General features: G+C 42.1%; 2 protein-coding genes across 9 annotated transcripts; both read left to right on the forward strand.

The window, feature by feature from the left end:
* The first annotated feature begins 3818 nt into the window (after nucleotides 1-3818).
* MED7 (mediator complex subunit 7) lies at nucleotides 3819-5606 on the forward strand. 3 transcript variants are annotated; one of them, XM_048961019.1, is made up of 2 exons: nucleotides 3819-3906; nucleotides 4311-5606. In XM_048961019.1, exon 2 carries the CDS (start codon nucleotides 4329-4331, stop codon nucleotides 5019-5021), a length of 693 nt encoding a protein of 230 aa, XP_048816976.1. In that variant the 5' UTR covers nucleotides 3819-3906; nucleotides 4311-4328; the 3' UTR covers nucleotides 5022-5606. The 3 variants fall into 3 exon arrangements, with proteins under 3 accessions (XP_048816976.1, XP_048816977.1, XP_048816978.1); XM_048961020.1 differs by having other exon boundaries at nucleotides 3848-3914; XM_048961021.1 differs by lacking the exon at nucleotides 3819-3906 and adding an exon at nucleotides 3921-4120.
* A 119-nt stretch (nucleotides 5607-5725) lies between these two features.
* LOC125700440 (hepatitis A virus cellular receptor 1 homolog) lies at nucleotides 5726-14727 on the forward strand. Of its 6 annotated transcripts, none has more exons than XM_048961012.1 (8): nucleotides 5726-8402; nucleotides 9508-9852; nucleotides 10429-10479; nucleotides 12266-12342; nucleotides 12603-12659; nucleotides 13430-13544; nucleotides 14022-14061; nucleotides 14436-14716. In XM_048961012.1, the coding sequence occupies exons 1-8, from the start codon at nucleotides 8354-8356 to the stop codon at nucleotides 14551-14553; spliced, it is 852 nt and encodes a 283-aa protein (XP_048816969.1). In that variant the 5' UTR covers nucleotides 5726-8353; the 3' UTR covers nucleotides 14554-14716. The 6 variants fall into 6 exon arrangements, with proteins under 6 accessions (XP_048816969.1, XP_048816970.1, XP_048816972.1 ...); XM_048961013.1 differs by having other exon boundaries at nucleotides 14460-14714; XM_048961015.1 differs by lacking the exon at nucleotides 12603-12659 and having other exon boundaries at nucleotides 14436-14722.
* The last annotated feature ends 2462 nt before the right edge of the window (nucleotides 14728-17189 follow it).

Here is a 17189-nt window from a genome sequence, read left to right on the forward strand (position 1 = left end):
GAATTAATCACAGCAGATGGAGACATAAAGCATAAGTCCCCCTCACCCCCAACAAGCTCCTTTTCTCTTCCCCTCCTCCCAGGTATGTCCTGCAATGAAGCCTTCAACAGTCATCAAAAATGGAAGTTCCTGAGCTTGTTGCTTAACCAGGCTGTAAGATGAAACAACCTAAACAAAGCAAGAGGCCGCAACTCTGTCTTATATTGAAGTTCTCTTTCAGGCTACTTAGGAAAAGAAAAACAACAACAACAACAACAACAAACCAAATTTAATTTATCTACTATTTAGACTGCAGTGACAATCAAAAATTGCAGAAATATGTTCCATCATAGAAGGGAGCAGAGCTATGTGAAAATGGGGTTTGTATTTACTGTGGTTGTACACCTCTTGAATTCAAATGATGATATGATAATGATATGATAACAGTGCACTGCTGTACACACTTGCTGAATTAAGGGAACATCTGATAATGAAACATGGCAATTTGTCTGAAATTAGTTATGAATAAAACTAAAATAAATGAAACTAAAGCAATAAATTAAGATCTTCTGTCTTTGTGGCAGAGAACATTGTTTAAGTGACTCCCCATCTGCTGAACTGGTGAATGAACTGATGGGTTCATTCCAACGATTTGCAGATGCTGTAGTAATTGAGCTGTATTATCAGTGGTGGACTTGACTTGGACAGTGACCTTATTTCAGACAACAGCAGAAATGCAGTAGAAAGCAAATTTGAGAGTGCTATGTGTGACACTCTCCTTCATTCTCAGTCTCTCATTTGGAACCACTGCAGAGAAAATGTTAACAGCTCCCCATATGCTGGGAAGGGTCATCCAAGAGCCTTCTGAGAATCAGTCATGCTACCAAGAATGAAAATGAAAACCCTTTTTCTTCTTTCATTTGTTGGCCACTACGTGCAAACTGGGAAAATGACTCAAGATCACACAGACCACGTGAAAAACAAGTGCTTGGCTCCCTACTACCTTCTACCCTTTGAAGTCACAGCATTTAGAGCTGTACTGCGTGATTCACAGAGTGCAAAACAGCTGATAATCGAGCTCAGCTCCTGGTATAAGAATGTGAAATCACAGTCTGGAAAGTCCAACAAAACCAAAGACTTGTTAATGCCTCCTACTAGATTGGTTTTCTCATGCTACTCTGGAGGTGGTGCTTTTAATTCCTTGTCTGTGGGGTTTGGAGTTGCAATAGTTTGCTTTGCAAACCAACGCCTGTCAGTGATCCTACAAAGCAGTGACAGGAAAAGGCTGTACAGCCAGAAGTCAGGGCTGGAGGAGCAGTGAAGGAAGAAAGCAGAGCAGAACCCGATGGAAGGTGAGGGAATGAGAGCTCCTCTTTTCAAATCAGCAGCTGTCTAGTTGCAGCATGGAACCATGCCCTTGCCATTATCAGAAAACCACGTTCTCAGTTCCATATTTTTATATCTGTGTGTTAAGATCTGTATCTCCATCTTGGAGCTCTTTCTCTTCTTCAAAATGATTACTTGTATGCACTGAAGTAATATTTAGAAACAACTGGCTGATTGTGTGTGATTTTTTGCTCCAGACTGTTGGCCTCTTACCTGACTGGATCACAAATTGATTAAAGAAGTTATGGGATAATGAATTTGGATTTTAAGAATGAAAATTAAAGGTCTCTTAAATGTCCTATTGATCCCAAAGGACCTTGTGTCTTAATATGAGGAGTTTGAATGACTGGTTCATGTTGAACAGCAAAATCATGGCATGAGAGACTACCAGGGACCCAGCTCAAACTTTACATGCAGAGGATCCCTTCAGTCTATGGAGTTCCATAACCATGGTAGGGAAGTAGTGAATAGTAGCAACTTTTTAAACATCATTCTTCAACTTTTTTGAGTGTGTCTTGATTGAAAAACAAAACAAAACAAAAAAAAGCATGTAATATTTATTTTGAAATCAAATAACTTTTTGTTCTCTCCAGTTTTCGTTAAGGTGGCTCTTTCAAATGTCTTAGCATAACTCTTATGTTTCAAAGGGATGGTTTTCGCAGGTACAGTGCTGATATGCTGAAAACAGAAAGCAATGTGGCCAAACCACATCAAGCTATTATGTTCTTTCTGCATTGTGTTGCACAACATGGCTGACCATTAGGTTATTTGCACACAAAGAATAAGAGCTTTCTGTACACCCAACCTCCTGAGGCTGAACAGAATGTTCAAAGCTTATACTACTCAGTGCCTGTTCCATTTCAATCGTTATGGATGTGTTTCTGAAGAGAACACTCTGTCAATTCACATCTTGGGGCACCAGAAGATCCTTCATGTAAGGACTTTTGTCTCACTCTTTAAATAGAATGATTGGTACCAAGGGCAGAAAATGTGAAGATATTGCTTCTGTTATCAAAAAGCATCAGATCCAGCAGTCTATAGATTATTGACAAATACAGATTCCACTCAAATCAACTTGTCACTTTTCCCTAAACCGAAATTGTAGGCAACTAATGAATGGCAAGAATATCCTTCTTTGGGCAATGTGCATGAAGTGATGCCTAGTTACATGAAAAAGAGAAATCCTTGAGTCTATATTTGAAAATATGACAGGCTATATCTGTACATACATACATGCGGATAAATACTAAACTACAACTACACTGATGGCATCAATCCGTGTGATTAGAGAGAAAAAATAGGGATAAACCTTTAATAAAGACCAAGTAACAAACTGATATTTTACTAAGAAATGAGCTAACGACTGAAGTAATAAGCAATATATTTTTAAATGTGTAAATACTGTACAGCAATGCTAAAGCACATCAATCCTTGGAATGCCTCTTCGGATGCCAGGGGTTTACACTCATTTTCAGTGCTACCTCAACTGTAGAGTGTTTTTTTTTTCTTTTTTTTTAAATTTGGATTATTTATTTAACTGTTTAGGTATTCATTATTAAAATATTTCCTCCCCCCCAAAATGATCCCAAATAGCAACTCTGCACATGATAGGGCACGTAGACAGGGGTTCTCTTGCCGGATGAGGGATGTTACTGCCATCTGCTGAGGAAAAAAGAAATCAGAGCACAAATGCCCCATTGCCACACCAGTGGCCATCTGCAGAGATGCTGCCAGCCAGCACAGATTCCCATGGCAATGTGGAGTACATAAATTCTCTATTTTTTTTCTTGAACTTTACCTGAAACAAAAATGGAAGAAAAACAAGAAGTCCCAGCAGTTTGTTGCAGACTTTGTGCATCCAGGCTATAGAAAGGATGCTAACACTTCCCAGGGCAATGCTTTCATTTTGTGACCAGACTAACACCCAAGTCTCTGCTGCATCATTCAATGGTTAAAGCATTGGGATCACACTGACGGGCTCCTCAGGGTCTGGCACCGAGCTCACCAGAGTTTAGGAAGAGTCTGGATGATGCTCTCAGACATACGGACTGATTTTTAGGTGGTTCCATGCAGAGCCAGCAGCTGCACTCGATGAATCCCTTCGAACTCGGGATGTTCTATGATTCTATGAAAGCAGTCCTGGCTTTCCAGTTGGAATACTAAACACTAAACATGCAGAAGTAAGTCTCGCGGAGGTTCTGATGCCTACAAAAGCCAGATCGCCCGTTCCCATCTCTGCCTCCGCCGGAGGACCCCTCGTGTTGGGACCCCTGCTGAGATCCCGGCTGAGAGCCCCGCCGCGCCACTCCCAGCCGCAAGGGGGCACCATTCCCCAACGCCCCCGCCGCGATGCGAACCCTGGTCCGCACCGCCTCCCGAATGAGCCCTGGCTGTGAGTGGAGCAAGCTTCTGACTGGCGTTGAGGAGAGCCAATCAGAGCCTGTCACCCTGCTTGAGTTGCGAGCCAATGGCAGGAAGGAGGAAGAAGAGCCGCTCGCCGGAAGTCAGGTGTTGGCGGTTGCAGCGGAGCGCGGCGGGCAGGTGGGCAGGTCAGGGGGTGCTTTGTGTGCGCCCTGTGTGCGCGGCCGGCTATTTGGCCAGCTGCCGCCGGGCTCCTGCCGAGCGCGGCCTCCGCCTTTGTTTCTCTTCAGCAGCGGCCTGGCGAGCCCCGCCGTGCGGCTTTTGGGCCTTCTCGGAGCCCGGCCGTAGCGGTGGGCCGGGCCTTCCTTCTTGTGCCTCTTCACTTCGCTGGCAGGTCTGGTTTGGGAAGCGCTGTGTATTTCAGTAGAAAGCTAACGTGGATTTATTGGAGAGTTTACTATTCTGTGCACGCTGAAGTATCTCCTGTCTTGTGTGTTTTCTCATAGCTAGCTGTATGCTGCTTTCTACATGCTACAAAGTTGTCACATAAGTTATTTAATGTACATTTCTTTGGTATTTGCTAGGTATTTTCATCTGCAAAAATGGGTGAACCTCAGCAAGTGAGTGCCCTTCCTCCACCTCCAATGCAATATATAAAAGAATATACTGATGAAAACATACGTAAAGGTCTGGCACCGAAGCCACCTCCACCTGTGAAAGACAGTTACATGATGTTTGGTAATCAGTTCCAGTGTGATGACTTAATTATCCGACCCTTGGAAAGCCAGGGTATTGAACGGCTGCATCCGATGCAGTTTGATCACAAAAAGGAATTAAGGAAACTTAACATGTCTATCTTGGTCAACTTTTTGGATCTCTTGGATATCTTGATAAGGAGTCCAGGGAGTATAAAGCGAGAAGAGAAACTGGAGGACCTGAAACTGCTGTTTGTTCATGTGCATCATCTTATAAATGAGTACCGTCCCCACCAAGCTAGGGAGACCCTGAGAGTCATGATGGAAGTGCAGAAACGTCAGCGTCTGGAAACTGCAGAGCGATTTCAGAAGCATTTAGAGAGAGTTGTGGAGATGATTCAGAACTGCCTGGCATCATTGCCTGATGATCTCCCTCATTCAGAGGGAGGACTGGGAGTGAAAACAGAACCAATGGACGCTGATGATGGCAACAGCTGCATTGGACAGAGTGAGAAGCAGAGAGAACGTTCTGGCTGCAAGAGAGATCAGGTTTTAGACAAAGATGCAGCTATGTGTAGCATTATTGATGAAATGACATGAAGGAAGTATTTATTATGTTGGCATACAATACAGAGGCCAGATGGCTTGTGAGGGTATATGCTGTATTTTGTTTTTCTTTTGTGCCAGCAGTTGAAACATTCGCACCTACTGTGGGGTGGGTGTGAGCAGCTGTGGGTATTTAATATTTTGTATGGGCTATGTGTGTATTGGTAAAAACAACAACGTATGCTTTGTCCTGTGTGGATGCTGTTAAAGTTAGCTTTTTTTTTGTAGAACATTGTTTTGTCACTTACAGCTTTCTGGGACATGCTTCATCTTGTAAATGCCTTATGCTGTGGAAGCAGAGCATCTGACTGACTGAAATTGAAGCTGACAGTTCCTGGATTTCAAATAAATGTTAGTTTACATTTGAAATGAGTCTTTTCAGTTACACTATATTAAAAATTAAATCAATATTAAATCTGGGAAATCCATTCCTGTCTAACTTTGTAGTAATGTAACAGTGTTAAAGAGTACTTAAGAATTGTTTTGTTATGTATGTATTGTGGTGTAACTTGTCTTGTTTAGATCTGTGAAGTTGTGGTTCTCTACAGCTAAGTTGATTAAATGGATAATTAGCTTTTATACTAACTGAGAACTCTCAAGTTAGAAAGACTCCTGAAGTCTGTAAAATGGCAGCTAAATCAGTCATGTTTAAAGAGAACTGCAGTTGGATCAAGCTTATGGCAAGTGGAAAAGAGTGATTTGATAATGAAGTGGTTTCTTTACCCAGCTCCTCCTGTCTGTAGCATGTATGTTTTCCAAACTAGATGTAGCACCTTAAAAGAAAAAAAGGTTAACTTTGTGGATGAGGGAACTGAGTGAAACTATTTTTAACACTCATTATGCAAACGATATATGAGATCATTCAGCTGTTTTCAGGCATGCAGATTTATTTAAATGAGCAGGTAGATCTTAACTGTTGGGTGGTGGGATTGAGATCAGTGTAGCTAAAGATGAGCTGAAGCAAACGGGTGACTCACAGCAGGAACTCATCTGCTATTTCAAGTACGTGTGATGTAAGAAATAGTAAAGAGAAAACATGTTTTTTCAGAAACGGTTATAAATAACTTCATGAAGTTAAAACTTTTGACCTCTGTGCAGCTCCCACTCTTTCCTTCTCCCTGAACTATCTGAACAGTTGTTTTCCAGTAACTAGAACTACTGCGGGTCAGCTGAATTAATTGGGTGTCTGCTTTGCAAATGCTCCTCAAGTGGAAGATGGGAAGAAACAGCTTTAGTGTGTTGTGGATAAGAGATCATGCATGTGGAGTTACTTTGCCACAGATGTTCAAACTCTGCCATTCAATGCTATAGATGCCCAAGGTCTTATTTTGGTTGTTTTTGTTTCTTTCACTTTTTATGTTTCTAATGAAGTTGAAGGCCCAAGTGCTGTATTTCAAACTACAGGCTGGGTTCTAACAGTAATCAGTAGTCATAATTAACTTCTTCTGGTGAAAGCAATGAAGTAATTGGGGATGGAATCGTTTAAAATCGTAAGACTGCTTTCAACTTTCCAAGAAGTTTCAGCAATAATTTTCTCTATTTTCTTTGGGGTCTGTCTTTAAGGCAAACCCTGAGATAAATACCTGCAGGAGATTGTGGTACTTTCTGAGCTTTTCTTCAGCCAAAATGGCAACTCTCTTTTGCCACATCAATACAATGACAGCTCTCTTTTTTTCCTTTTAAAACTTTGCTTTTGATTAAAAAAAAACAAAGCAAAAAACCAATAATTCAACTGTAGCTGCAGTGAAGGCAGTGGGTGATGTATGCCTTGTATGGGAGCTGCATTTCAGATTGTGTAGGATATGACTCACTGACTTCAAAGTGAGGCTATGGATGTTGTCTCTTCTAATTAGCCGACTCGTGATGATGAGGTCTTTCTTAACCTCAAAAAAAGAAAAGAAAAAACAAAACCTCTGATGTTGCTGTTGGATGTGATGATGATACTTGAAGTATTCTATTCCTGTGAAATGTTAATGTATGAAGTGAATTGGATTATAAATGCGTTACAAAACTCAGTAGGATAAAGGTAATGTTGGATGTTAAGAAGAGTGAACAAAATGCTGCTTTAAAACAACAAGCTGGTTCTTTTATAACACCAAGTGAGCTCGGGGATAAGTGCAGTTGTTTGAAACAAGGAAGGCAAGTGTGTTGTCAGTGAGCAAAAAGGGGAAGTTTTGATTATTCAGAGGGAGGAAAAACAAAGCTAAACTCTGTTGTTGCAGGGCAGTCCCAGGATACTGCTGTTAATGGTCAGCACAATGTCTGTAAAAGCTGCCTGCAGTGTCCTGTCTCCCCAGAAGCAGGAGCAGCAGAGAGGAAGTGTGTTCTTGTCCAGTCATAAATCTGCACGCACAGGTTGCCCTTTCTTCCTCTTCCATCCTTTCCCAGCAGATATGATGCTGGTGTAGCTCTGCCACTTGGCTGCATTTATTTGTTAGTTCTAAAAAGTCATTCCTTGCAACTTAATTTGTCTGTATAAAAGGCAGATCATTTGTTTCAGCAGAGAACGTGAATTTCCTATGGATCACATTTGATCACAGCTGCAGTTCTAGTCCGAATGATATTAAAAGACTCCATGTCCTCACTCAGGGCAACCCAGAGTGGCCAGAAAAACCATTTTTTAAGTAACACATTTCTCCTAATGACCACTGTTGCCACCCAGCTTCTCAGATGGCTTCTGTGCTGTGTGTTACTTGGTATGGTAAAAGCTCAGAATCATGCTGAACTTCTAAGAGCTGAGTGATGAGAGGCTGAAGCTGTGTTTAGTCTACACCTGTGAAGTGGAAGCTTCCAGTATTCCTGCTGTAAAGGATATCACGTTTGTTTAAAGTAGCAAAGTTAGAAGCAGAATTTAGGATTAGATGCTGGTTTAATAATTCCTAAGACCCTCTTACATTGCTGAATGATTTCTGTTTACTGGTCTGCTACACTTATGTAATCTCTTCTGGGTGTGGGAACCCATCTTGAGGCAATGGATTATTGGTGGTGACAGCTTGGTGGTACTAACAGTTTAACCTGCTATAAGCAAGTAGATCTGGGGGGAAAAAAAGAGAAGTAGATTTCTGAAGTGCTGCTGAGTATTTTAACCTTATAGTCAAACCACAGTCAGCAAGCATTCAGCTGCATGCGTTCTCAGCAGCAGCAGCTTCAGTGACTAACAGACTAACCACAGGAAAGGCAATCCTGATCAAACCAAAGGGCATCATCCTGTTTGAAGCTGACGTGCTAGTACTGAGAAGTAAAACCAGCAGTTTATGAAAACGATAGTTTATTTTGAATGTAGGTGTGTAAAGAGTGAATAAGAGCATTCCTCATCCTCAGCCACGATGTCTTCTCATTACTTCCTGGACTGGATCCTTCTGATCTGGCTTGCAGGTAACTCAGTGGGTGTGAAAAATAGCTGGAAGCGGATGGAAGGGAGGTAATGTGCATCAGTGCTTCTGGGGGCTGCAGAGAGGTTCTGGGTTACGGTGGTAAGAGTGGTTGCATTGCACAGCAATTGCTGTTTTGCATATTCAGTAAAACTTTATCACAGTATTCTGACGATCATATCTCCCTTTTAAAGCAGAGCTATTGATACAGGCAGATGGACGTGAAACATTTGGTAGGATATGTTCAACAGACAAAAAAGAGACTACAGATACTTTTCTTCTAGTTTTTTCTAAAGCCTTTTATGATGAGATTCATTTAGAGTTTCCTTTTTGTATTAAATACAATGCATTATTGTCAGGGATTAGTTCCTGCTACGTTACTGTGGCAAAATCTTTGCATAAGACTTATTTATAATTATTATAGCATAGTTTAGGAAAAACATGGCTGAGATGAAATTGGGCAGGACTGCTTTTTCCCAAGGAACAATGGCAATGAAGCCAGATGCTGCTTGGGATCCATTGGCACAAGTTGAGCTACCTGCTGAGGGCAGTGATTGTGCAGGGACTTTGATTAGAGATGATTAGTTGCTAGACTATTTCCTACTTCCATCCTTGCTGCAGTGAATTCTATCCCTGAAATGTTAATGTGGGTAAATCAACATCTTTGCACTTTGGATCCCATGCTGTGGGAACTGAATGGGTTAGAAGCTTGGGAAGAATGAGGGGGGATTTTAAGCTAGGGAAAAAAAGAAGGTACAGAAGTTTTTAGGAAAGCTCTGGAAGATCTCTTCTGATAGGCACAGCCCAAATCCTTTCTTAGTGAAAGAAAAAAGGAAATGCACAGCTGTAATGCTGGTGAAAACTGCCTTTCAGTGGCTTTTTACTGAAAGTGAGGAAGGGTTTCCCACTATAATTTTAATGAAAAATGATGCCTTTCTGTTCTCCCATGCCTGGTTTGGATTAAATCTAAGCTAAGAGAAAAACCAAGACCCATTGACCTGGATGTGGCTGAAGAGAAGCCACAGAGCTGTGCAGGTCCAAACTCCATTCTCTCTTCACCTTTTTGCCTGCTGCACGCAATCTTTTAATGTTTGTGTTTCTGTCCACAGGCCCTACAGTGTCAGGACTGCTGGTGAGGGGAGAGGTTGGTCAGAACATCACCATGCCCTGCTTTTACACGGTTAGGACAGAACATGACATCACCTCAGTGTGCTGGGGCCGTGATGCCTGCCCCCCTTCCAAATGTTCTCGCCCCATTATCTGGACAGATGGGAGGAAGGTGACAGAGGGGTACCACGCAAAGTATGTGCTGAAAGGGAACCTGCTGAAGGGCGACGTGTCCCTCACCATCCTGAATGCCCAGGAAACAGACAGTGGGACGTATTGCTGCCGTGTGGAGATCCCAGGGTGGTTCAACGACAAGACAACCAACCTCCAGGTGGTGGTTGAGAGAGGTGAGTGCTGTCGCAGTGACTCTGCTGCTCCGTCTGGAGTTTGAAGCTTGTGGAGGAAGCGATTTCTGTCATCATCCATAGAATCAGTCTTTAGCATCTGGCAGACCTGCCGTTAGTTGGCTGAAAGCTAATCTGCCTTTGAGAATGTTGTAATCACTGCAGTAATAGCAATAAAAAAGCAAACAATGAAGGCAGTGGTGCTTTGTTTAATGGTATGCAGTGCTACTGAGTTTCCTTGGAAGCACTATTTATAGAAATGAAGAATGAGGGCACTGTAGGGTATCTGAAGTGCCGTACTTGCGGCTGTATCACAAAGATAATGTTTCATCTTTTTCTGCTGGGTTTCAGGGTAAAGCCCAGGGATACGCAAACAGCACTGACAATTTTTCTTTAAGGAAACTCTTCTTTTGGTTTTAGTTCATCTCTACTTGTGAAAAAAAACGTGATAACATAAGGAACAGTTGTCTCACAGGTGTGTGCCTGGTTTGAGCACGCTTTTATAGAAACGTTTTCTCTTTCTTCACTGCATGGATGGACATTAATTATAATGCCTGTTGTTTGTTTCTCTAACACCAGCTAGGGTCTCTACTGCAACTCCTCTCACTCACACCTCTCCACCGACCTCAGGTAACTTTTTTCCAAGTATTAATAGCAATAGCATATTTTAGCTGCATTGCAAATGGACATCTTAAAAAAGAAACAAAATGACAGATGGTAGAAATATCTTGGCTAAAATTTACTGAACCTGCCATAGGACTTGAGATCTGAACTTGGCCTGTAAATTCTACCTCATATTATTTAGAGGCTTAGCAGAAGGAACTTGTATGTTGCTCCCAGGTGTTGAGCTTAACTAGATGCTTCATTGGTGCTTCAAGTCTTGTTTTCCCTGTGGCTGTTTCAGGATGTGTTTTCTCTGTGGTATAAAGTCTCACCTTGTCATCCAGAAGTGCATCCCGTGAACAATAAAACACAAGGTTTTGGGATCTGTGTGTGTGCTCACTATTTAATCAAAGCACTTGTTGGTTAAGGTGAAGTAACAAAGAACTCTGTTGCTGGGTTGGTTCAAACATATATCTAGTTCAGGATCCCATCTCCATTAGCTGTCAACTGCAGAAAATTGAGGAGGAATATAGAAACAGCAGAAATGTTATGATACAACATATTGTATCATAAGTATTCTTTTACCCTGCTGTTGCCTGTGTCTCAGAGGTTGCCCACATCCCATGCAGTCTATGCATAGTCTCAAGTGAGGCCCATCACTGTGATGGAATATCCTTTCCTTACTCAGCTTTGTTCCACTGTGTGCATCTATAGATGTCTGTCATATACCCACTCAGCTTCTTTTTTTAAATCTGAAAAAGCCAACATTAATATCCAGTACTCACAGCAGAGTTCGTAGTTAATGACAGCTTAATGGCAGGATTTTGAAAGAAAAATCAGGGATGCTATTTTATCTATCCCTCAATCTCAAACGTTACCAGTTGAGCAACACTAAAATGTTACAACACTTGCATTTCCTTCTTGGAAGAAGAAGTGAAATTGTTCTCAAACCATTTCTATTCTTGTTGCAAATGATATGGCTTCCAGTCTCAGCTCTCATGGGTTTTCTTAACCATGTGACATCCTCCTTAGCTGCCAGGGAGCAATTTTTTGAGAATACAAGTTAATTTCTGCATGGGGACACTTAAAAAGATGGGTGGCCGTGTTCCTCTGATGTAGGGATGTTCCAGCATCTGTCTTGAAAAAGAGGACAGTGAAGCAGGTGATCCTCACTCTACAAAATGCAGCTTATGACATAAAGTTAACCATTTATAACATGAAAGGAGCCACCCTGGGAGGGTTTTGTATCATCTGACAGCACACAGAGAAACTGTGACGGATGACGCGGATAACAAAGCAGTTTGTAGCTCTATTTTAAATATTGAAAACTGCTCTGGGAAATTACCTCAAAATCCACTGCATGCCCTATGCAAATGTACCACACTTCAGTCGGCTGTTTATTGTATAGCTGTGATCTGGGACTTCAAAAGTACAGCTTGCTATCTGCAACTCTACACCAATTCGTCTTCCAAGGCCCTGAGCTGCTGTTTATCAATTTTCATCAAATAATCTAGTTTTACATCCACTGCCTCCTCTGATCTATGATAGGGATCCAGAGCCCAACTCCATCTTTTCAGGCTCCGTGTTGAGATAATAGCAGGTGTTTCCTGGAAGGATTTCAAAGCTCTGAAAAGGGCACTGGAGGGATTTTGCAATGCCTTTGTATGGCACAACATCTTTATAATATACACAGCAAAAACTCCAGACAGAGGTACTTAGGTTCAATGGTCTCAGGTCAGTAGCATACATTCTTTGTCCAAGCAGAATGGTTTCCTGTGAGAGTGATATGTTGGTTTGTCTTGCTTTTGCTCAGCTCCTGGGAGTGCCAGTGAAGCGTCCTTTACTGTCAGAACGTGGCCACCAGTTTCTCTTTCAGAAGCTCCTGAGACTGTAAGCATCACTGTTGTGCTATACTGAGATGATGTGCTTAGACATCGGAAGTTACTGGGTGATTCCTGCAGTTAAATTACAGCATTTTGTTTTGATTGCAAAATAACAGATGTTTTCTTACAGTCTGCATATTTAATGCTTACAAAAGAATGCTTATGGGGTCATTATGAAAGGGAGAAAGCAAACTGCTTTGCTTGCAAAAACTGTTTCCTTCCTACTAAAGAGGGAAGACCTTTAGCAACATCTGTATTGCCTTTCAGGCCTCTGGTTCCTACTCAAGCATCTCAGACTACCCAGAAGTAACCTCCAGCCTGCAGGTACCGGCAGGACATGGGGAAGGGTCAAAAATGGACCACATGACAGCACAGGGATCTACCTGCCACGCGTGTGTACGGGGTTCAAGCTCACAGCCCTATCTGCCCTGCTGAGTCCTCCAGCTCATGCTGTGTGTTAATGGGCAGTAGCATCATCTTAATTTTTGTCAGGAAGGCAAGACAGCCAAGCTACCATTTGGGAAGCTCTGATGTTATGTCCTGCAAGGTAGTATGTATGTGGGCATTCATATTGCTGCACGTGCAGAAAGTCAGGGACTGCACTACCTTTCAGCATCTTCCCAGCTCTTAGGGAGTGGTTGGATACCTATCAGCTGGCTTCCAGAAGTTGTGTTGAAAGGTGAAGGCATGTTCACATCCTGGGATAAAGCTCCACATAACTACTGAGTAAGCTGGCAAAAAAGGGAGGCAGAGGGAAAACAGCAGGGGATATTTAATCTTATGATTAAATAAAGATATTCACCAAACAGTATTAAATGTTAGGCTTCTTCCTTGGGCTGAATGGAACCAGGAACAAATGTGAACAAATGGGACTGGTCATAACCTCAGGTTCTTTGACAGTGTTAAGGAGTAATATATTTAACAGCAGGGTTCACACAAGTGTTGTGAATTCTTGAAACTAGTATCTCAAGTTGGGCTCTTGCTCCTAAGTGCATTTTAATTGCAGCTTTACAAAATGCACAAATGTCCTCTGGGTCCTGCATAGGATTTATGCTCTGAGTTCCACTGACATGAATTTGTTTTGTGTTTGACAGAATTCATCCATATCAACTCACAGTCAGCAGTATTCAGAAAAGAGTGTTTACCTCAGAACTGGATTGTGCGTGGGGTTTCTGCTCATCCTCGGTTTGGGTCTGTTCCTAGGTAGACGTAAGTACTTCTCAGAGGCAGTTATTCAGGTGTGGGTTGGGTACATTGAATCACAGCTGTGACTTTGCCACACGTGTCTCCTGTGCCATGAAAGTGAGCTTATGTCCACCCTACCTGGAGCTGGTGAGGAGACGTGGTACAAACCCACATCCCCTGCGCTGCTCCTTTCCTCGTGGGCACTGCCTGTGTTGTCCCTGACCTTCTCAGTGATAAGGAAGGAGGCCCTGGTTTCATGTCACTGTACCCAACGTTTTTCATGTGCCAGACTTTCTCCTTAAATGCTCTTGGTCAGATGAAAACACATGAATTTAACTTCATGGAACTTATGGGGATTTCCTATACTGAAAACCTCGGCTTAAAGTTCCCTAATTTCGTTTCCTGCACTTTTTTTTTGGCTAAACCTGTAACTTTACTTACATAGGATGGTTTAAAGAACAATGTTTATTTTTCTTTATTTTCATTCTGGATCATCCTTAGGATATTTACGCAATATGAAGAAACTGAGTAAGTTTGCAAGGTAAGTATTCTATTTCTGCTTCAGCTAATAGGACAAACTAGTCCCACAGGGAGTTGCTGTGATTCCTGCTAGATGCATGATGACTGTACATACTCTGATTTTCTTTTTAATCTCAAATTAATAAGAAACATTGCAAAAGAAATTAATAAATCCTGCTGCTCATCCTTAGTTTATAAACAAAAAATGAGTCTAACTGTCAATTCAGTGCATTAGGGAGCAGGGAAAATTCAAGTGTGGGTTGTCTCATAAATGGAAAAATGATTCATTATCAGTTGTATTTAAATAAGTGTTTTTGCATATTTTACAATTTTTCCAGTGAGCTGGTTCATTTAACAGTCTGCTCTTTTGTGTTTCTATTGTCTGTTGTTTAACAGCCTTGTTTTTACTCATGTGTGCAGCTCTGTTGCATTTTGGAGACCAGAACGTGCTGGGAACCAAAGTGCCTTGGAAGTTGAGATCCACGCAGAGGAAAACATTTACACAATACACTAAGGACTGTATGCATGCTTTCCTTTGTCATCTCTGGGACTTTAAATATTTTCCAAAATGTTAGCTGCTCCCTCTGCTCTGCAGCTAAGTGTGCCTGGACTACTAAAGCATCACTCATATTATTCTAATAAAGCAAATAAAAGCTACAATGCTAATTAAAAACTTTTATCAGCTTGTTCCAGGAACAGAGACCCTACTGGCTTGAATGGAAATTTCCAGATTCCATTTATCAAACCATAAGGAAAGTTACCACATACAAGGGGGAATGGCTTTAAACTAAAAGAGGGGAGATTTAGGTGAGATGTTAGGAAGAAATTCTTTACTCAGAGAGAGGCCATCACATGCAGAGCTGTGGGTGCCCCTTTCCTGGAGATGCTCAGAGCCAGGTGGGATGGGGCAGCCTGAGCTGGTGAGGGGGTTGGGACTGGATGGACTTTAAAGTCCCCCTCCAACCTAAACCATTCAATGATACAATCTGCTTCAGATTCTCTCTAACTTTCAGAAAAAAGGAAGGGGCAGGATGACTATTCAATCACAAAAGGAAAACCATCCAAAAGGAAGACCACAATCTTAAAATTTGTCTCTATCATGTAATATATCCCTTGCTACAGAACAAACAGTCATCTGAGGGGGGAAGAAACCTCATAGCTGCTTTGGCACAGACAACAGATGGAAAACATTGGTAGTAATCATAGGTCAAAATACCTTTCATTAATTTTTTCTTGAAGTTGGGCATGCCCATTCTGGATAACAGCTGTGTGTTAATTCCTGCCTACCCATGGTTAAAGCTGGAGGGGCTGCCTGTGCTCACACCCTCATGGGGGTATTGTTGGAGCTTACGGAATACTCACAGCTTGCTTTCAGAGAAGTGTGACTAAGTGCATTTTCCTCTGCAAAACGCATCACTTTCTTGCTGCGGCTTTCTCCTTGGGCCCTTGTTTGCCCTGAGATGTTCTTAGGGTGGAAAATTTCCTTTCCAGGTCTCTAAAGCAACCAAGTAAACAGAACTACTCTGTAGTTCTCTGCTCTTTCAGGCGGGAGAGCAACCAGCTCTCACCAAGTATTACTGGGTGCAAATTACACCCTGCAGCTCAGCCCACGCACCAACGTGCAATACCTAAAGCACACATTGCTGCCATAAAGGGCAGCAGGCTTAGAGCTAACGTTGTCATTAAGATTATTTTCAAAGGAGCCATGCATACAACAAAGCTACGTCAACCATTAAGGCATAAAGGAACAATAATAGAGTCAGTAGATGTTAACAGCTGAGACACTTGGTCATGGTCTGGTTGTGCTGTTATGGGGAGCTGAGGTCAGTGGAGCAGCTACACCTCCTGTCCTCAATTGGCAACCAGCTCTGCCACTTGCTTTCTTCATGTCATCTGCTGCCTTGTATAAGAAGATACTGAGACTGGAGTGGTTCTGTTAGTTTGAGATTGTATTTATTTGTATGACTATTAGCAAAAACTACTAATCTAGCATCAGTAGTAGCCCCTCTGTAGACATTGCTTTCTGTCTGGTTGGTTGACAGGTCACTGCTGTGGGCTACAGCCCATAGCCAGAGCTGGAGGAAGTCTGACCTGATTTCTGAACCAGAGCTCAGAAAATATCTTCAGCAATTTCTGCTTCCTGAAGCTTTTGCCAAATAAATAATCTTCACAGGGATTCAGACAAGAAGTGAGGGGTTTCCAAAACCATCTGATTCCAACCATTTCTACTTTTAAGGAGTCTGAGGTCTGCTGATAATGAAAGGTACTTGCCCATTAGGAGTTTTTTCCTTGGTATTACAGACAAATTCAGACTTATTTTTGTATCAGAGAGTTTTGATGCAAAATAATGTCCACTCATGTCAGTGCATCTTAGAATAGGTATTTCAAAATGATCCCCAGAGTTTTACAGGTGGCATTTGAGCCTATTCACCCATTAAGAGGTTTTCCAACTGCACACGGCTGACAGCCTTCTGAGCTAACAAGCTGCAGAGCAGTCTGTCCTTCCTTTTCTGCCTGCAAAAAGCCACTAGATAGCAGTATAGATACAGAAAGCAAGGCATGTTTTTCTGGTTCTTCCCAGCATACTTGAATCTGATGGATTCTGGATATCCTTTTTCAATGCCCAGTCTTGGTAAGGAAGCAGAGCTGAATGATGCCATGCTTCTCTCTTCCTTCCCTAGTTGTTTAGAACAGGCTGGCTAATCCTGATTTGAGAAACTTCATTGAAATTATTAGCTGGATAAAGACCCAAATTCGTGTCCCAGGTGGGATTCAGCTGCTCCTTGCATTGGCATTAGCTGAGCATTGGCTCATGATCACTGTGTGATGGTGATAGGAGAGGAAGGAGGAACTAGGACCTGCTGTAGAGGAAAAGTATCTGGGATATTGAACACGTTAGGCTTCATCAGATCTTCACAGAACAGCTGGAGCTGCTCATACTTGGCATTGTATGAGTTGTACCTGGTAGAACACTGCCAGTCAGGTATTTTACTGATTGCTGGCTAAAGTGCCTTATGGTATTGACAATAGGATACTACTGTTGTGTCTATTCCTACTGATTGCTGTTATGCTACAGTGAAGCATCCCTTCAGAATAAACTCAGAAGAGTTCTTTGAGATTCGTGCTCCTTGAATCTGCCACTGAACTGTC

Source organism: Lagopus muta, chromosome 14 (assembly GCF_023343835.1).
Source record: "Lagopus muta isolate bLagMut1 chromosome 14, bLagMut1 primary, whole genome shotgun sequence".
Taxonomy (NCBI): domain Eukaryota; kingdom Metazoa; phylum Chordata; class Aves; order Galliformes; family Phasianidae; genus Lagopus; species Lagopus muta.

Coding starts and splice junctions, on each gene's coding strand:
- LOC125700440 (XM_048961012.1), top strand. CDS start 8,354: ATGTCTTCTCATTACTTCCTGGACTGGATCCTTCTGATCTGGCTTGCA. Junction 8,403..9,507: donor CCTTCTGATCTGGCTTGCAG/GTAACTCAGTGG, acceptor TTCTGTCCACAG/GCCCTACAGTGTCAGGACTG. Junction 14,062..14,435: donor AAACTGAGTAAGTTTGCAAG/GTAAGTATTCTA, acceptor GTTGTTTAACAG/CCTTGTTTTTACTCATGTGT.
- MED7 (XM_048961019.1), top strand. CDS start 4,329: ATGGGTGAACCTCAGCAAGTGAGTGCCCTTCCTCCACCTCCAATGCAA.